The following is a 19,310-nucleotide window of genomic DNA, read 5'->3' on the forward strand; positions in this document are numbered from 1 at the left end:
GGGGCTTCCAGCGTTTACACCAGTCAGGGAGCAAATTCTGATCAAATTTCTACCACAACTGTGAACGAGGTGATGAGGCCTGTGCGTGACGGTCTAGTTTAGGGGACCCTGACCACTGCCTACGCATCCCTCCCAGCCGTGGGAGGGGTCCCAGCGTCTCCACTCTTCAGCTTCTCCTTCCCGAGTCGGTACCGGACTCCCGATTTCCCCTCCAGCCCTGAGAACCTCAGGCCCCAGCGCCCCCCGCCCGGCACCTGTCCCTCTAGCCCCTCCCCCGCCGCCTTCCGATTGGCCAAGAGGGTAGCGCCCCCTGGCGGCATCGGGCTCTGATTGGCGGGAAGTTAGCAGCCGCGGCTAGGACTGTGGAGAAAATGAGTCGGCCTCGGGCGGGGGCGGGGGGCGGGGCCGCGCCGAGCCGGACCCGCTGGACAGACGGCCCGCCTGGAGCGGGACTCCACGCCGGACACGATGCGGCGGCCTGGCCCCAGCGGCCGCCGCCCCCTTCTGCTGGTGCTGCTGCTGCCGCTCTTCGCAGCCGCCGCCTCCGCCGCCAGCCCCAGCCCCAGCCCCAGCGAGGCCGTCGAGGTTGCGGGGACCCCGGGCCGCCCGGCCGGGTAAGCCCCACTGCGACCCCTTCTTCCTTGTGCCCCCTCCACCCAATAAGTCTGGTGGGTCCGGAAGCACCAGAACTTGCGGATTTAGGGGACTAACGAACCCAGTACTTCGGGGTAGGGATGAAAGAGCCAGACCCTTGGATTTATTAGGACCCTCTATTTTGCAGGGCTTAGAAGCGGGGAGTACTGAAATTTGGAGGCGAGGGATTCGCCGCTGGTGTGGTAGATGGACAGTATGGCCCCAGGGAATTCTAGGGTTTTTTTCGGAGAAGGGTCCCAGCTTATATGGGGATGGGGCTTTGAGTTTTCCTACGATGATAGATGGGTGGGGCGCTCCAGCTGGGATGAGGTTCCCCAAGCTTCTTGGGTGCTTAAGGAAGAGGAGTATCGGAGGTTATGAAGGGATTCTATGGTGGGGTTGAGATGTCCTGGTTTTCTCGGGTTTGGGAACGCCTGGATGAATTAAAAGGGACCCTTGGATTTTCTTAATGACTTAGGAAGACGTGGACTTCGGGCTTGATGGCGGAGGGGCTTGCAGGGGGGTTTGTGCGGAGGGGGTTCCTCAGATTTCACGAAGGTTGGGGATGCTCTAGTTTCCTAGAATTAGAGGATCCCGGGCTTGAATGAGGGACCAGTGATTTCGCGGCAAGAGATCCAAAATTTCCTATAGATTTGGGGGTTATAGCCCCCCTTCCTGTCGACGGGTGACGAGATCGAAGAAAGCAGTCTGCCCAGCACCCCCACCCCCCGCCCTGCGGCCCAGCGCTCCGTTACAAAGGCCCCGGGCTCCGCTCCCGCCTCGGTCTCTGCGAATGCGTTTAGTAACCCGAGCCGCGCCGGGGGCGGGGCCGGGAAGGGGTTAACCCGGAGAAAAGGCGGGAGGGATAACGGCAAGATCAGGGGTCCCGGAGGCTCCCATCTGGGCGGTATCCTCCCTCACTGGGCCCCACCCGTCTGGAAAGAGTCCATGCGCCCGACGTCCCCTTCACAGCATCTCCCCCACGGCCCTTCTCCCGGGGCCTGGGCGCGCGTCCTCATCCCCCGTCCCCCTTAGCCTGGGGCTAATGGATTTGTCTGGGGGGCCCCCTGGTTGCGACGCACTTGCGCTGGAGCTGAGGACTCCGCTATCCAGAATCTGAGACCCTCTGGGCGCAGAGATTTCTCGAAGAACGACTCCTTCCTCCTGGTCAGGCGGGAAACTGAGGCCCAAAGACCAGGAGACGCTGGCTCCAGGACACAGCGCATGGAAGGGCAGGAACGGGCTAGAACTCAGGCCTTGGGATTCCCAGTTCTGGGCTGTGGCTCCTTCGGTATCCCCCTCCACCTCAGCACCCTGCTGGACCCACAGTCAAAAGAGGACCTCCTTCCCCGGCCGTTGAGGCCTGTGGACGTGGCGCCACCTGCCGGCCATTCTAGGGATGACGACTGAGTCAAGGACAGGGATGTGCGGGGAGGGCGGGGTTCTAGATTCCCAGACCGTCGGGGGCTTGGAAATGCGCTTAGAAATCTTCTTTGCGTCTTTTTAAAAAACCATTTAAAAAAAAAGACTCTAAAATGTCCTTACCAATAAGACTTTACCACTAAACACTTCAGAAAATAAATAAAAGTAGGGTTGCTGTGACCTTCATCCCAGGAGAGTCTATGCCAATTTGCCTCCCACAGTTCAGATGGGGAAACTGAGGCATCCAGCATAGTGCCTCAGATTGATCAAACATCTATTTCGAGTGTTCTCAAGCCTTCTCTTGGCTTTCCCTCCCCTATCCCCCACTGCCCTCCTTTGGGAGTTTTAGAGGACTAGGGGCCTGAGTGACTTCCACCCCTGTTTATAGTCTTGCTGCTTGTCGGTGCTGCCCAGGCCGATCGCCCAGGAGAAGTCGCTGCCTCAGAGGTGGGTTCTTCTAGGTGGGGTATGGGTAGGAAGTGAAAGGGGGTAAGAGCAGAGGGGTCGGGGCTCCCTTCCCCGCCCTTCATCCCAGCTGGAAAGCCGGATGCACTTGGTGGAAAGAAAGACTCGGTCCCTTCCTTCTCCACTTAGTCCCTGGCTGTCTCCGAAGCCTCCTGCAGGGTCCAGAGCTGCCCGCCGGAAAAGTGTGCAGGCCCTCAGCAGTGCCTGACCCCAGTGCCCCTGGTGCTGCCGAGCCCCAGTCCCAGCGTGAGCAAGAGACAGGTGTCCCTCAACTGGCAGCCACTGACGTGAGTGTGCGGATCCCTCCCCTACCAGAGGAACAGGAGCTCCCAGCTCCGCCACCATTCCCCGCACACCTTTCTCTCTGCTCCCTTGTCTCTTCTCCCTTCTTCTCTTTCTCTCAACTTGTATCGCTGTTTCTATTTCTCCTTTTCATGCCTGCCCCATTCTCTGCATCTTTCAGTCTCCATTTCTCTGGCCTTGTCTCCATGCCCTCAGTCTGTATGTGTTCTTTTCCATTTCTGTCTCTTTCTGTTTCTCCCATCATTGCCTGTCTCTTGTTCTCTGTGTCTGACTCTGTCTCTTTCTGCCTCTGTCTTCTCTCCTCTCTTTCTCTCCCTTCCTCATCTCTGTTTCTCCCCCCACGTTTGTCTCTGTTTCTCCCCAACCCTGTGAAGAACGCTCAAGGTCTGGTCCCTGGAAAGGGATTGGAGGTGGGGGGGCGGGGGTTGGGGAGAGCTGCTACTGGGAGATCTCCTGGCACGGAAGGCCCCTACCAGCTGTGGGGGAGGGGGTGTGGGGGAGGAGGGGGTGTCCGTCTAACCTCGTTTGTCTCCTCTGCCCTCTCCTACCCAGGCTGCAGGAGGCCCGAGCTCTGCTGAGACGAAGGCGGCCCCGCGGGCCGGGTGGCCGGGCACTGTTGAGAAGGAGGCCCCCACAGCGCGCCCCTGCCGGCCAGACCCGGGGTAAGAACATCCGCCCTTCCTCTGCCGGGGGGCAGGGGGGTGGGTTCCGGGCCAGATAAAGCCGTCTGGTTCCCACGGTCCAGCCGCCGCCTAGCTGCCCCCCATTGTAGCTCAGACCCCCAGCCCCCCAGGACACGGACCCTCTAGGGACCCTGGCGTCCGGCCGCGCGAGGTGAGCCCGGGACAGGACCCGACGCTGGCCAGAGGCGCTGACCCGCGGGGGTGGGGCCGGGAAGCCAGGCGTCCGGGCTCCCTGCGGCCGAAGAGGGGGGCGCTGTCCCGGCAGAGAGTGCAGCCGAACTAGCCCAGACAACAAAAGCGATTGAGCGGGTTGGCGCCTGCCCGGTCACCGAATGCCCAAAATTGCGGGGCGGCTGGGAGCCAAAGGCCTCCCCCTGCTTCCCCGACCCTCCCCCTGCCCTCCTCCCACTCCAGCTCTCTGCCCCTGGGCTAGCACACCCCCTAGTCTCAACCACCCTCTAAAGTCCCCCTCCTGCTGTGGCCTTCAGCCCAGATGTGTCCCCTTCTCCCTAAAGTCTTCCAGATGTGGGCATCCGGCCAGATGTTAGGACCCCCGCCCACAGCCTCAATCCACCGTACGCTCTTATCCATTCCGACTTCTACCAGGTGTGGGGGGTCCTGGCCAGATGTGACCCCCCCCACCGTCCTGCCCACAATCCAGACCCCAAATTCCTTCATGTGCCCAGGTGCACCGACCCTTCTTCTCTCCCCCAGATGTGCCACCTGGCTGCCCAGATGTGCCACGACAGCCCCCTATCCCGATGAAGCCTCTTTCTCGGTGTCTAGGGCGGAGAATCGGCCTTTACCGGCCTCCCCAAATGTGGCCCCCACTGCTCTTTCCTCTTTATGGATTCAGCCCTGTCTGGGGGGAAACCGGCCCGCCCCCACCTGTTCCCTTCCCCGCCGCTCCCCTGCGGGCCCCATTCACTTGTTGGTGCGAGGCGGGGGCAGACGGGGCGCCCCCCTCCCCCCTGCGAGTCTAGCGCCCAGCCTGCGCGCCTCTGGCTGCGCGCCCAGCCCCACGCGCCCCCGCGCGGCCGCCGGGGAGGGAGTGGTGGGGAGGGGGGGCCTGAGCGGGGGCGCGGCCGCCCTCCCCCGCAGGCGGGCGGGCGCGGCCGGGCCCCTCGGGCGGGCTGGGGCGGCGGCGCGGCGGAGCGCGGCGCTGCAGCCATGGCGGGCGGCGCGCGGGTGTCGCTATTGGTGCTGCTGGCGCTGCTCGGGCCGCAGCCTGTGCTGGGCCGGCCCCGAGAGCGCCTCCGCGTGCGCTTCACCCCGGCCGTGTGCGGCCTGCGCTGCGTCCATGGGCCCACCGGCTCCCGCTGTACCCCGACCTGCGCGCCCCGCAACGCCACCAGCGTGGACAGCGGCGCGCCCGGCGGGGCGGCCCCGGGGGGACCCGGCTTCCGCGCCTGTGAGTGCGGGGTGGTGGTCCCGAGGGAGGGGTTCCCAGGGGGAGGAGGGTCCCCGGGGATGGGAGAGACAGTCCCCCAGGGAGAGGGAGCCCAGATTCGGTGTGCACGAGTGCCGGGGAATCCCTGGGGTATTTCAGGAAGGGGGACTTAAAATTCCTGGCGTTTGGGGTTGAGTCCTGAGGGTCCCGATTTTGCAAGCAACGAGGGTTCTCAGGGACCTGTGGCGTCCCACGTGAGGGGATTGGGGCCGGCTTTCATGCCTCTGAGTCAAAGTGGGAGATACCAGAACTGAGGGGCCTGGAGCTTGGGGGAAGGGGACCCCAATTCTGAGACTGTAAGGAGTCCCTGGAGACCAAGCGAGAGTTTCGGGGCCCCGAGGGGTGTCCCAGTTTCTGTGTCTTGGGTGGGAGGGATTAGGAAAGTCCAGGATGGGAGTGCCTGGAAGAGGGGGATTGGGGTGAGGAAAGTTGATCCCAAGAGCTGAGAGGGAAAGGGTCCCTAGAAGGAGGGTCTCTGCAGGGCCCCTGAGTTGCAAAGGTCGCACGTGGGAGAGAAATCCAGATAGGAGGCCTAGGGGAAGGGGCGCCCCCTGGGGGGCAGAGGGGACAGGAGGGTGTGCATCAGGCACCCCTACAGTAGGGATCCCCCCCCCCCCCCGCGGGCTCAGGTGAGGTGGAGAGGACGGGCCACCTGTTGGCCCCAGGGTGCAGGGATGGGCGGGCTCTCGGGGTCGGGGCCTACCTGCCCCCAACCCCAGAGGCCCTCTGGAGTGGGGAGTGGGGGCCCCTGGCTCTGAGAACTCGCCCAGCCTGGCCCCCAGCCAATCCAGCCCTGGCCGGCGTGAGCTCATCTCCCGCCTGAGCCCCCGCCCGCTGCCACTCCCTCCCTCCTCCCCTCCCTCCCTCCTTCCTACACTCCCTCCCGGCCCAGCCCCAACGCGCCCGTGCCAGGCGCCGTGCCCAGGCGGGTGCCAAGCCCCTGGAGGCACAGGAGGGGCATGTGAAGGGGGGCTGACCCCGGCAGGACCCCGATGTCCTCAGCTCCTTATTCCTTCAGAGGCGTGGGACATGAAGTTGGCCGTGCCCATGTATCGACCCGTCCAGGGTGTGGGAGCCCCAAAGGAGCTGGGTGGGGGGCCGGCATTCAGACCGAGAAAAGGCAGAGGAATTCCCAAGGAGGCTGGGAAATGCCCTGAGACCTAGCTGGATTACCGTGACCGCCAGAGAGACCCTTCCTATTTTGGAATCGTGATTCCTAGTTAAGCCTCTCCTGCTACTCAATTAAGGACCCTTATTAGGGCACCCTGGAGTCCTGGCCTGACTCCCTTAAGTAGGGGAGCCCAGAATCTCAGCCTTCAGACCCTAAGCCTCCTCCCCAACCCTATCAACAGACTCCACAGACCGGCCCCTCCAGTAAAGTTCCCTCCCATTCTTCTGATGTAATCCCCCCAAACTGTGCCCCTCACCAGAGAACTCTGTAGTATTGTCCCTCAGCTACTCCTCCCTACTTCCCGGAGAAACCCCAGATTACAAACCCTATACAGTGATAACTCCACTCCCTAGCTGAATTCTCTTTCCACAAAAGACTACCATTCTCTTGTATTTCCAATTGAGTGCCATCAGATTCCTGATTCCTATCTTTCCAAGCCCTGCTTTTCCAGCTGACCCCCTCCCCAGGAACTTCTGATCCGTCTATCTTCAGAGAACCCCAGAGCTGGTCTTGATCAGCTGATTCTCACAAGAAGACTCTCCAGACACTGTGCTCCCCCTACGCAGCCATTAATCCAAAGACTTGGGCACCTAATCCCTTAGCTGGGAGGGGATGGAGGATCCACAGTATCTTAGAATCTTCCCAGACAGTTGAGGCTCTTGTGTGCTGGGGACTCCCAGGGAATCCCATTTCTCCATGTAAACCCTATTCTCAGCACCCTCAACTTAGCTGTCCCCTAGAAGGCACTAGAGTCCTGTTTTCTAGGTAACTCTCCCCAAAAGAATTTAACAGATTTCTAATGAAAGGGAGCTTTGGTTTCCTCTGAGCTAGGCTCTCTTTCCATTCTAGAAACCTTGAGCCATCTTTGAATCCCAGAGTACTGCACCCTATCTGATCTCTTTCCAGGAGTCCAGTCTCTTTACCCTTCTCAATAGAAGGGGCTCCCTCTATGTTTTCCCTCTCTCCAGTGTGTGGCTCAGAATCCCACACACGCCTTCCTGGACGGCCCCAGCCCCAGCCGCCTGCCCCCTTCCTCCCTCCGCACAGCTGTCTCCAGCTGTTCTCTGCAGCCCCGGGGGAGAAAGGGAGGGGGTGCCCTCGCAGGATACGTCCGGCCTTCTTTGGCTCAGAGGGCTCGGGGCTCCCCAAGGGTCCGGAATGCGGAGCCGCCGCCCTACCCCCGCCGCACCCCTCTCTTTGTTTACCCCGCCGCACAGCTGGCAGTGCCCCGCCCAGAGGTGGCCAGGGGCCCAGCGAGGGCGCGCAGAGGGGAAAGGAGGCGCGTCCCCGTCGCGGCCCCGCCCCGGGGCTACAGGAGGCGGGAAGGCAGAGCTAGAACTCTGCTGCCGGAGCAGACGTGGGCGGAGACAAAGCGCGGTGGGTGGGGCTAGGACGCCCAGATAGCCAAGGAGGTGGGGCGGGAGGAGCGTGAGCCAGAGAGCCGGGGGAAATCGGCGGGAGGAAAGGAAGGTGGGCGGGGCTAAAGGCAGCCGGTTAAACACCTTGACAGGAGAGGTTTAGAATCCGGCGGATAGCCGGTCATGTGGGCGAGTAGCTTAGCAGGGGACGCACAACCAGTGGGCGGAACTTGAGTGTCGTGGACCCGGCCAGACGGGATGTGCGTGTGCCTAGTATGGTAAAGAGACAGAGTTGGGAGAGCGGAGTGGTGCCAGGCGGGGTGGCCAAAACGTCGATTTAGTCAATGGAAGAGACCAGCGCCGGGTCTGCGTAGCTGAAGACCCAGCCGGATGATCAGATGGGCGGGGCTAACTGCTAAGGAAAGAGCGAGAGTGGTCGGGGCCGAGCCAATGGGCGGGGACAGCGCTGTCTGGGTGGGGCTGGAACGCCTGGACTCCGCCTCTAAAAGTGGGACTGGAGAGGAAGGGCGGAGTGACCTGAGAGTGAATGAAAGAGCCGGAGGGCGTAGTGAGCTGACCCGGTGGGCGGAGCTATAGCAGAGGGCTGTACTACTGGACCCAGCCGGTGCAGGTGGCCAGGGTTGGTGGGGGGTGACACAAGACAGATCAAGGCGGAGCAACTTACAACGAGGTGATACTTTGAGTATCACATTAGGGTCTGACCTAGGCTCTCTCTCCCCCCAGTCCTGTGTCCCTTGATCTGTCACAACGGCGGTGTGTGCGTGAAGCCTGACCGCTGCCTCTGTCCCCCGGACTTCGCCGGCAAGTTCTGCCAGTTGCATTCCTCGGGCGCCCGGCCACCGGCCCCGGCCATGCCGGGCCTCACCCGCTCGGTGTACACCATGCCACTGGCCAACCACCGCGACGACGAGCACGGTGAGGAGAGTGAGGCCGGGGTCCCCTCTGACCCATCTGTCCACTGTCTCGCCGCTTCTCTGACCCTCATCTTTCCTGCCTTGTCCTGAGTACCCTTCTCCAGCGCGCCCTTCCCCCCATTCCTAGTCCCAGTCCGTAAGAACCCGGGGAGACGCCCCTTTGCCCCGCCGTGCCTCCCTCCAGGCGTGGCGTCCATGGTGAGCGTGCACGTGGAGCACCCGCAGGAGGCGTCCGTGGTGGTGCACCAGGTGGAGCGTGTGTCCGGCTCTTGGGAGGAGGCGGACGCCGAGGCAGTGGCGCGGGCGGAGGCGGCGGCGCGGGCGGAGGCGGCGGCTCCCTACACGGTGCTGGCACAGAGCGCGCCGCGCGAGGACAGCTATTCCGATGCCTCCGGCTTCGGTTACTGCTTTCGGGAGCTGCGCGGAGGCGAAGTGAGACGAGGCGGGTGGGGAGGGGCCCGGAGCGTGCCACCACGCGGGGGCGCGCTCACCGGACACTTTTCCGCAGTGTGCGTCCCCGCTGCCCGGGCTCCGGACTCAGGAGGTGTGCTGCAGAGGGGCAGGCTTGGCCTGGGGCGTTCACGACTGTCAGTCATGCTCGGAGCACCTGGGTAAGCCCCAGGACGTCCCTGAGGTGCTCGGAGCTGGGGAGAGGTGATAACCCCGTGGCTCCTGGTTACCCTGCCCATAGACAAACCGTGTTCACAAAATCTAGCCACACACCTACCCGGTTGTGGGGATCCTTTCCAGTCTAGATCTATCCAAACCGTTCTGGGACCGCCCACTCCACTTTCTGACTTTGGCTACTCTGTTCTCACCCCACCTTTATGCCACGGCCCCATTCATGCATTTCTGGAACCTCCCACGTTGCCTCTTGTCCCACCGCCTACCTAAGGCTCACCCTGCACTCAAGCCACGCCCAACATCTTTTAATCCCGCCCATCCCTCTTTTGTCCCCGCCCACCTATTTTCGCTCCGCCCGCCCTGGCGCACCCCTCTCTTCTCTCCATAGGGATTTCCGACCGAGTAGGCACCCCAGATGGACCGTGTCCAACCGGCTTTGAAAGGGTTAATGGGTCCTGCCAAGGTGAGCGGGGGAGATGGGGGGCAGGAGTGGGAAGGGTTTGGCACTATGAGCTGGGCTGGCAGGGAGCTCATCCCTGACGCCCCTGAGACCACTGCATTCCTCGCAGATGTGGATGAGTGCGCGACCGGTGGGCGCTGCCAGCACGGGGAGTGTGCGAACACGCACGGCGGGTACACGTGCGTGTGCCCCGACGGCTTCCTGCACGACTCGTCCCGCAGCAGCTGCATCTGTAAGCCACCCGGCGGGGGCTGAGGCTGGATCCCACGTCTGTCCTCCCAGCCCTCAGACCCTTTCCAGAGCATCCCTGGGCCTTAATTCCCGTAGACTCCCCCAGATCCTCCCAGACTCCCCGCGGTCACTCTTATTAGACTCCCCTCAGAACGTCTCAGACTCTTACACATCCTCAGACTCCCTAGACCTTCTTCAGCCCCTCTAGGAACCCTTCAAAACTTTAGGTCTGTATACCTTCAGATCTTCAGACTTTCTTCAGCTCTTCTCAGGCCCCGAATCCCTTCATCTCTCTCGACCACCAGACCTTCTGCAGACCCCGAGATCCTTCTCAGATTCCCTCATTCCCTCCTCCGGCACCAAACCTTTCTCAGACCTCCAGACCCCTCACCTCTCCTTCAGACCCTCTCAGACCTCTTCTGAATGGCCTTTACACCCACCAGAGCCTCCCGGGGACCATTCTCTTGTCTCCCAGATGCCCTAGTTCCTCTACACTCCCAAGCCCGCCCTGAGTAATTTTCTCCCCAACACGCAGCCCAGCACGTGATCTCAGAGGCCAAAGGGCCCTGCTTCCGCGTGCTCCGCGACGGTGGCTGCTCGCTGCCCATTCTGCGCAACATCACCAAGCAGATCTGCTGCTGTAGCCGCGTGGGCAAAGCCTGGGGTCGCGGCTGCCAGCTCTGCCCACCGTTCGGCTCAGGTGAGCGCCTCCCGCCTGGCCTATCTCTGGGCTTGACTCACACAGTGCCCACTCTAGGCCCCGCCCCTGGGCCCTGAGACTCAAAGCCCTCCATCCGGATTGGGCCCCAGCCTTGGCCACGCCCCCCAGGCCCTGAGATCCTCAGACTGGACTCCGGCCGGGCCCCACCCCACCTTTGGCCACACCCACCCCCGAGACTCTTCCCCTGAGTCACGACCCGCCTTGACTACTTCTAGCCCTTTAGATATGCTGCTTGTCCAACCTTGTCCCCAAGCTTTGACCAAGTCCGGAGTTCCTGAGACCCTGCCCTCAGCCTAGGCTCCTTCTTGGGCCCCACCCCAGACACCCTCTTTCCTGAGACACTTCCCCGGCAGTCTAGCTTCTGCCTAAAACCAGACCCTTCAACAGACTGAACCAGATCCCATCCTCAACCCTTGTCCCTGTCCCTATCCCAAGTAAGGAAAAACACCCTTGGTCCCACCTTTAGCCTCTGAGATGTTCCATTCTTTGGCCAGGGTACTACCCAAAACCAGCATCCAACCCAAACCCCTGACCCACACCCAAAACCAAGCCCTGCCCCCAGTCAAGGCCAGATTCTAGACTCCTCTTGTCTCATTTCTTCCTGCTTTCATGTTCTCTCTGCCTCTCTCCCTCCCTTTCTTGTTCCCAGAGGGTTTTCGGGAGATCTGCCCTGCTGGCCCTGGCTACCACTACTCGGCCTCTGACCTCCGCTACAACACCAGACCCCTGGGCCAGGAGCCACCCCGAGTGTCCCTGAGCCACCGGGCTCCACCCTCCACCCATAGGCCACCCACAGGTGAGCTGGCTTCTGGAGGAGGAGATGCCATCTCCAAGGGGCTGCCCCAGCCTCATAAGGAAAAGAGGAGAGAGAGGAGGGGGGACACCCAAATCCAGGTCTCCATTCACTGATACCCCTTCTTTGTCAGGCTTTCTGCCCACCCGTCGTCCAGAACCCCCACCTGAGCCCAGGCCGGGCCCTGAGCTTCCCCTGCCCAGCATCCCTGCCTGGTCTGGTCCTGAGATCCCTGAATCAGGTGCAGTAGAGGGAATCGAGGACATTGATGGGGGTATTACAGGTGGGGATCCTAGGGGGGAGCTCCAAGGTGAAGATCTCAGGATAGGGATGTGACAGCCAGAGGTGTTAAGGAACGGGTGGGAAGAGAGAAAGGTTTGGAGAGTCAAGCACTGGGTAACATTAGGAACTCGTGTTGGACAGACCTGGGTTTACGTTCTCTGTCAATTGGGCAAGTCATTTAACATCTCTGAGCCTCAGTTTCCTCCTCTGTAAAGTGAGGATCATCGTGAGGATTCATTGAACTGTCTCTGAAGAGTCTGCCACATAGTAAGTGCTCAGTTAACATTAGGCAATTACTTTTCACGCAGAGGGCACTAAGAACCTATCTCGGGCAGAGGGTTGGAAAGCAAATATTCAGAAGTGGAGACTTCGGGGTGGCAATAAAGAGAATCCAGGCAGAGGATGTGATGAGAACACCCCATAATAAAGGAGTGGAGGATCAGAAGCGGAAGACTGGGCTTGGGGAGGGACATCCATGAGGGTGTCTTAGGCAGAGGATCTGAGGGGATTGTACTGGGATGAAGGGGACTCAGAAATGGGGGAACCCTGGCTGTCTGGACCCCCCAGGTCCCTCTGCGGGCGTGTGTCAGCGCAATCCCCAGGTCTGCGGCCCGGGACGGTGCATCCCGCGGCCCAGTGGCTACACCTGCGCCTGCGACTCCGGTTTCCGGCTCAGCCCGCAGGGCACACACTGCATCGGTGAGCCTGGCTGTGGGGGTGGACGGAGGTGGGGCGGGGGCTCTGCCAGTCACCTCCTGACCGGCCCCCTCCGTGCCCTCAGATGTGGACGAGTGTCGCCGCGTGCCCCCGCCCTGTGCCCCCGGGCGCTGTGAAAACACGCCAGGCAGCTTCCATTGCGTGTGCGGCCAGGGCTATCGAGCGGGCCCGAGGGCGGCGGAGTGCCTGGGTGAGAAATCCGCCCCGCCCAGCTCCAGGCCCCACCCCTGCCCCGGTCGCGCTCCAGCAGTTCCCGCCCTCCCGCTCTTCCCCCACACCCCTGCTCCCGCCCCCTGACCTGCTCCCACTCTCCCTTCGGCCCCACCACTGCTTCTTCGGCGCCCAGCAGGCTCTGCCCGTCGGGGCCGGTCCCTGCTGTACGACTGCCCGGCTTCTCCCCGGGACCAGGTCCGGCTCCGCTCCTCCCCTGGCCCCGCCCCCTCCATATTCCCGACCGGCTCCCGCCCTCCCCCAGGCCCCGCCCCAGTCCGACGTCGGCCGCAACCTATCACCTGACCACGACCCCCGATTCCCACCCTGCCGCACCCGTGCCTCGTCCTCACCCCGCACCGCGCCTTCCGTCTCTCCTGCCTCCCCTTTGTTCGGTCCCCATAGCTGCCCTTCCCGCCCTGGTCCTGCCCTCCCCAAATTGCCCCCCTCGCGGTTCTTCTCTCTGCCTCTGCCCTGGCCGGGTACCCAGTCGTCGTGTGGTCCTCCCCTCTCACCTGCCCTCCTCCCTCCCTCCCCGCCTACGCCTTAAACCTACCCACTCCGGGCTCTCTTACTGCCCCTGGCTCCTGCCCCAGTCTGGCCCCGGCCCAAGTTTGGCTCCGCCCCTGCCCTCCCCACCTCGCATCCTCCCTGAGCCCTCTGAGGGCGGGCGTGGCGGGGGGGGGAGTGAAGGGGAGTGTCTGCCCCAGTCCCAACCTCCGGGTTGGTGCCTGCAGACGTGGACGAGTGCCACCGCGTGCCGCCGCCGTGTGACCGCGGGCGCTGCGAGAACACACCAGGCAGCTTCCTGTGCGTGTGCCCCGCTGGGTACCAGGCTGCTCCCCACGGAGCCGGCTGCCAGGGTGAGGAACTGGGAGGGACAGAGGGGAAGGGGGTGTGGGGGGAACGGTAGAGCGGCATTGTCATGAGGGATGGAGAAACTGAGCAATGAGGCAGGGGGAGGCTGATTGCTGGGAGCCGGGGCGGAGGGGGGGGTTGCGGGGGGCCCAGGTTCTAAGAGCCAGGCAGGCAGCCTGATGGCTGTAGAGACAGAGTGACATGGGGGGGATGGAGAGGCCAAGTGATCGGAAACAGAAAAGCTGAGTCATGGAGAATGGAGAAGCAGAGGGATGGAGGATGGAGATGTCAGTTATGGGGCAGGGGGTAGAGTTACGGAGAACAGTGCAGAAAGAGGCCAATTGATGAGGACTGGAGTTCTAGGAGGCCAGCTGGAAGCTTAGGGATTGAGAAGGTAGAGGGATGGAGGATGGAGAATTTGAATAATGGGGAAGAGGAGCGTGGAATGAGACAGACAAGGAGGCCGAGTGATGGGGACCGGGAAGCAGAATGTCAGAGCGGGGAAAGGGAAAATGATGGAGGTCAGGGAGGCTGAGCGGAACGCAGGGGCGTTGGGGGGCATAAAGGTGTGACTCTGGGCCCCTTGCCCTGGGCAGATGTGGACGAGTGCACGCAGAGCCCGGGCCTTTGTGGCAGAGGGGTCTGTGAGAACCTGCCCGGCTCTTTCCGCTGTGTTTGCCCGGCTGGCTTCCGGGGCTCGGCGTGTGAAGAAGATGTGGATGAGTGTGCCCAAGAGCCACCGCCCTGCGGGCCAGGCCGCTGTGACAACACGGCGGGGTCCTTCCACTGTGCCTGCCCTGCTGGCTTCCGCTCCCGAGGGCCGGGGGCCCCGTGCCAAGGTGAGGGTGCTGAGTCCAACCCATTCCACCCCCATTGGCTGTGGGGACTGGAGAGAGACATGGTTGGGGGGCAGAGAGACAGGGTGATGGGGCTTGGTGAGGGAGAACAGGGGCAGAGAGGAGTGGACGTACTGAGAGGGTGGGGAGGTTTTGACTCCAGTCTTCTCCCCTTTCTCCAGATATGAGGGTGCTCTCCATTCCTCCTCCCTTTTGGAATGATACTCTTGTGCTTGTGGGAACCCTGGGGAGGGGACCACCCTGAGGTGGGGAGGGCAACACGCAGGAGGTGGTGCCCTAGCTTCACCGTGGCAGCTGGAGAGACCATTAATGGGGGGCCAGGGAAGGAGTCTGTCCTCCTGGGAGGTGGGATGAGCCTAGGCAAAGTCCAGGAGACTGCCTCCAGACTGGAATGTTGGGGTAGATGGTGACAGCAATGGAGATGATTGGGTCCAGGCCCCTTTCTCAGTCCCACTGGTCTCCTCTGCCCCAGATGTGGACGAGTGTGCCCGTAGCCCTCCGCCCTGCCCCTATGGCCGGTGTGAGAACACAGAAGGTGGCTTCCAGTGCGTCTGCCCCACGGGCTTCCAACCTAACACGGCCGGCTCCGAGTGCGAGGGTGAGGCCGGGGAGGGAGGGAGGAGTGTGGATGGGTGAGGGGGGCTCTGGGCTGCCCCTTCAAGGCCACCTTCTCCCCTGTCCCCCAGATGTGGATGAGTGTGAGAATCACCTGGCCTGTCCTGGGCAGGAGTGTGTGAACTCACCCGGCTCCTTCCAGTGCAGGACCTGTCCTCCTGGCCACCACCTGCACCATGGCCGATGCACTGGTGAGACCAAGCCCTGGCTGTGACCTTAGACCTGCATCATGACCCCTGATGTGGCCCATAACCTCCTGACCTGGACCTTAGTCCCCTGGACCATGAATCCCAGAGTCTGACTGTGGCTCTTGACCTAGATTATGGGCCCCTGACCCATATTGCAGTTCCTGATCTGGACCATGAACCTTGACCCTGAATGTGACTTCTGGTTCTGTAATCCATGAACCCTCAACTGGACTGTGACATCTGACCCTAACCATTACCCCCGCTGATTAACCCTCACTACAACCCTCTTAGCAGTTGTAACCCTTTTGATCCTGACTGTCCCTTGACCCTGAATGTGACCTGTGACCCCTGAACCTGACTGTGACATTTGACCTAGCCATAACTCCTGCCATAACCCCTGACTCTCTGTGGCCTTTGATCCTGTCTCTCACCGCCCCTCCCCATTCTCAGAATACCTTCCCTGGGGCCTCAGTGGGTGCATGATCCCTGACCTGACACCTGACTAGGGGCCGAATTCTGGACCCTGACTCTTACCCCTGATCCGAATTGGTCTCAGATGACAGTTACTGATTCTGACCCCTGCTTTGGCAGAATGCCATCCAGTGATCCTGGCTTATAATACCTGGCCTCTTACACTAATTAATTTCTGACCCCAGTCCTAGTCCAGAGTCCCTCACTGACTCCAGGATCCTAGCACAGGGAGTTCCCAGAAATCCAGATCCACATGACACCCAATTATGGTCCCTAGAATCAGGGAATCTTGGTCTCCCCCACCCACTTCTGCCAGGGAGCCTTCACTTCATATCCAACCCGAGACACTACCCACCAATTTCTCCAGATCCCTCGGCCCCAAGGGGATCCTTCCAGGGTCCCTAGACCAGACCCCTTCTGAAAGCCGCGTTCCCACAGATGTGGACGAGTGCAGTTCGGGTGCCTCCTGCGGCCCCCACGGCCACTGTACCAACACCGACGGCTCCTTCCGCTGCAGCTGCGAGCCGGGCTACCGCGCTCCCTCGGGTCGGCCTGGGCCCTGCGCAGGTGGGCAGAGGGGAGAGAGGGCGGGGAGAGGGACGGGAGAGCCTGGGAGGAGGGTCTGGGTTCCTGGGCAAAGCCTGTTGGGGAGGTGGAAGCTGGACTAACAGGCAGAGGGTGGGGCTTGCTGGCGGAGTTGCTCCTCCCTAAGCCCCATCTCTCCCGTACCCTAGACGTGAACGAGTGCCTAGAGGGCGACTTCTGTTTCCCCCACGGCGAGTGCCTCAACACCGACGGCTCCTTTGCCTGCACTTGCGCCCCCGGCTACCGGCCCGGACCCCGCGGAGCCTCTTGCCTCGGTCCGTACCCAGGCTGGGCCTGGACCGGGAAAGGGTGGGCTTACACCAAGAAAATCAGGACTAGGAGAGGGCGGAAGGCGGAGTCTGAATTTTTGGACTGAGTTCTCAAAGCGTCAAAGTCAAAGCCGGGATTGTGGAGCCTCCTGGCGGCGTCCAGAGGGAGGCGGGGTTTGGAGGGGGAAAGGGCGGAGTCGGGGTAAATTGCGCCGTGATTGGACGGGGCGGGGCCTGAACCCGTCGGAGGGGTGGGGCTTGCGGGGAAAGGAGGAGCGTAAGAAGGGCGGGGAAAAGAGTGGGAGGTGTCAGCTAGAGGGGCGTGGCAAGGGCGGCGGAGGGGCGTGGCCTGCGATGCTAAGCCGCGGAGGTGGGCCGCGGTTTCGGACGCCGTCCCGCAGACGTGGACGAGTGCAGCGAGGAGGACCTCTGCCAGAGCGGCATCTGTACCAACACCGACGGCTCCTTCGAGTGCATCTGTCCTCCCGGACATCGCGCCGGCCCAGACCTCGCCTCCTGCCTCGGTGAGAGGCGCCTCCCCCGCCGATCTCTGCCCCTCTGCCTCCCCTTCTCTGCCATTCGTCTCTCCTCCGCTGCTTCCTCCCTTCCCCCGTTCTGACTCTCCACTCCCTTCTTCCCTCACCTGTTCTCCTTTGCTTCCCACCCTCCCCTGCTTCCCCCATTTGACTGCTCTGCCTCCTTCCTCAGATGTGGACGAATGTCGCGAGCGGGGCCCGGCCCTGTGCGGGTCCCAGCGTTGTGAGAATTCCCCGGGCTCCTACCGCTGTGTCCGAGACTGCGACCCTGGCTACCACGCGGGTCCTGAGGGCACCTGTGACGGTGAGACTACTCCCCCACCCCTGCCCCTAGGACAAGTTGCTGGAGTCCACTCCCTTGGGGACTGAGGAGGAGCACCCTGCCTTCTGGACCTGAGGGGAGGGAAAGAGCCCCCAACCAATGCACTTAACTGTGTCCCTATCTCTGTGGTCGAAATAAGCCACCAGTGTGCCCTTGCATTTTCTCGTGGAGGTGAGGTGGGAGGATTTGGGGAGCAAATGAAATGACTGTGGGCTGGCTATCTTGGGCTCTCTGGCTGCCAGACCTGTGATCCATGGAAGCCTAGTTTCAGGGGACCTCATTCATTAATTACGCAAGAATTCATTAAGCACCTACTGTGTGCCGGACACCGGGGGTGCAACAGGCAATGAGTCAAACAAAGTCCCTGCCCTCATGGTGCTGATGAGGGGATAGGGAGGGGGTGGGGAGAGATAGACAGTAAATATGCAAATAGATTCAAGGTTCATTCAGCGAACAGTTTGGGAACACCTACTGTGTATCAGGCACAGTTCTACACCCTGGGGCTACAGCGGGGAATAAGACAGACACAAGTCCCTGCATTGTGGAGTTTGTAGTCTAGGGAGGTGACAGTTGGCATGCTAACAGATGCATGGATGATATAATATCAGGTTTAAGAAGGAAAATAAAGCAGGATAAATGGACAGAGAGGACAGGGCGGTGGAGGAAGGGGCGCTAGGAGGGCTTGATCTCACTTGAGTGAAGTGAGAGAGGGAGCCGTGCAGATAGCCAGGGGAAAAGTGTTCCTGACAGAGGGAACAGCAAGTGCAAAGGCCCTGAGGTGGGGCCATGTTTGGACTATGTGAGAAATGGCAGTGAGACCTTAAGAGTCTCAACACTTTAGAAACTCAGACTCCTAGAATACCAGATTTATAGAGACTTCTCAGCCACGGGAACTGGGAGTAGCATCAGGAACTTGTGAATCCAGTCCTGTGACTCCCCTCCGCACCCCACTCTTTTTTGCAGATGTGGATGAGTGCCAAGAATATGGCTCAGCGATTTGTGGAGCCCAGCGCTGTGAGAACACCCCTGGCTCCTACCGCTGCACACCGGCCTGTGACCCTGGCTATCAGCCCACACCAGGGGGCGGATGCCAGGGTAGGTGCCTGTCCGGCTTTGGGTGAGATGTGGAGGGGAGGGAAGGTCCAGCAAGGGCCTGACTGTCTGGTGGTTGCAGATGTGGACGAATGCCGGAATCGGTCCTTCTGCGGGGCCCACGCCGTGTGCCAGAACCTGCCCGGCTCCTTCCAGTGCCTCTGTGACCAGGGATACGAGGGGGCCAGGGACGGGCGTCACTGCGTGGGTACGGGGCTCCAGGGGGTGGCTGGGGCTGGGGCGGGGGGAAGAGGTTGGTCAGTCCCTGCTCCTCTCCACGGACCTGAACAGATGTGAGTTCACATTTGCTGTGAACAAATATGAGCATACACACTGGGCCTGTGGAACTTAGACCTTGGACTATATATCATGTCCATGTCAGTCAGGACCCCTTTGGTTGCAAGCAACAGAAACCCTATTCATTCAGATCTTGTTTTGGGAGGACTTAAAAAAATACATGCGTAAAGTATGTAAAATGCACACTAATCTTTTTTTTTAATGCACACTAATCTTAAGTGCACATAAACATTTTCGTTTTTCCCAACATTTTGTGAGGAAAATGTCTAAAGGTACAGAAAATTGAAAGACCTATAGAATGAATGTCCACATGCCCATGATCTATATTCCACTATCATTCTTTTATTATACTTCTTGTCTCACCTATCTGCCTGTAATCCGTCTTATCTCTGGGTTTAAAATTAAATCGCAGGCATCAGTACTTTTCTCCCTAAATTCTTCAGTATGCATAGCATTAACCAGAGTCCAGTAGGTGTTTCCAGATATTTTGATTTGAGGTTCAATTTACATACAGTGAGCTGCATGAATCTTATATATATATATATATATATATATATATATTTTTTTTTTAAGTAGGCTCCATGCCCAGCGTGGAGCCCAACATGGGGCTTGAACTCATGACCCTGAGATCAAGACCTGGGCTGAGATCAAGAGTCAGATGCTTAATCAGCTGAGCCACCCAGGAGCCCCAGTTATATATTCTTTAAATTTTGACAAATGCAAACACAACAGGCTTTATTTCTTTGAAAAGAATTAAAATAG

The 19,310-nt window shown here is 60.7% G+C and overlaps 2 protein-coding genes across 10 annotated transcripts in view; one reads left to right on the plus strand and one right to left on the minus strand.

Moving 5' to 3' along the window:
• ACTMAP (actin maturation protease) overlaps positions 1-19,310 on the minus strand; it is a 122,795-nt gene that overhangs the window by 11,661 nt on the left and 91,824 nt on the right. The window lies entirely within an intron of this gene.
• The window catches only part of LTBP4 (latent transforming growth factor beta binding protein 4), a 27,549-nt gene continuing 8,674 nt past the window's right edge, over positions 436-19,310 (plus strand). For 3 of the 6 annotated variants that reach the window (XM_081806921.1, XM_081806925.1, XM_081806926.1), the window contains exons 1-24: positions 436-614; positions 2,444-2,502; positions 2,669-2,807; positions 3,376-3,485; positions 8,230-8,421; positions 8,605-8,852; positions 8,929-9,031; positions 9,433-9,507; positions 9,614-9,736; positions 10,271-10,435; positions 11,106-11,252; positions 11,383-11,490; positions 12,099-12,230; positions 12,313-12,438; positions 13,196-13,321; positions 13,913-14,155; positions 14,646-14,771; positions 14,860-14,979; positions 15,886-16,014; positions 16,182-16,307; positions 16,703-16,825; positions 17,010-17,141; positions 18,123-18,254; positions 18,334-18,459. In XM_081806921.1, coding sequence (XP_081663047.1) covers positions 469-614; positions 2,444-2,502; positions 2,669-2,807; positions 3,376-3,485; positions 8,230-8,421; positions 8,605-8,852; positions 8,929-9,031; positions 9,433-9,507; positions 9,614-9,736; positions 10,271-10,435; positions 11,106-11,252; positions 11,383-11,490; positions 12,099-12,230; positions 12,313-12,438; positions 13,196-13,321; positions 13,913-14,155; positions 14,646-14,771; positions 14,860-14,979; positions 15,886-16,014; positions 16,182-16,307; positions 16,703-16,825; positions 17,010-17,141; positions 18,123-18,254; positions 18,334-18,459 — 3,256 coding nt within the window. In that variant the 5' untranslated portion in view covers positions 436-468. Of the gene's footprint in view, positions 615-2,443; positions 2,503-2,668; positions 2,808-3,375; positions 3,486-4,641; positions 4,918-8,229; positions 8,422-8,604; positions 8,853-8,928; positions 9,032-9,432; positions 9,508-9,613; positions 9,737-10,270; positions 10,436-11,105; positions 11,253-11,382; positions 11,491-12,098; positions 12,231-12,312; positions 12,439-13,195; positions 13,322-13,912; positions 14,156-14,645; positions 14,772-14,859; positions 14,980-15,885; positions 16,015-16,181; positions 16,308-16,702; positions 16,826-17,009; positions 17,142-18,122; positions 18,255-18,333; positions 18,460-19,310 lie in introns of those variants that run through there. The other 3 variants (XM_081806923.1, XM_081806924.1, XM_006745462.3) reach the window with 3 other exon arrangements.

The sequence above is a fragment of the Leptonychotes weddellii genome, chromosome 16 (genome assembly GCF_054177405.1).
Source record: "Leptonychotes weddellii isolate Sample4059 chromosome 16, ASM5417740v2, whole genome shotgun sequence".
Lineage (NCBI taxonomy): Eukaryota > Metazoa > Chordata > Mammalia > Carnivora > Phocidae > Leptonychotes > Leptonychotes weddellii.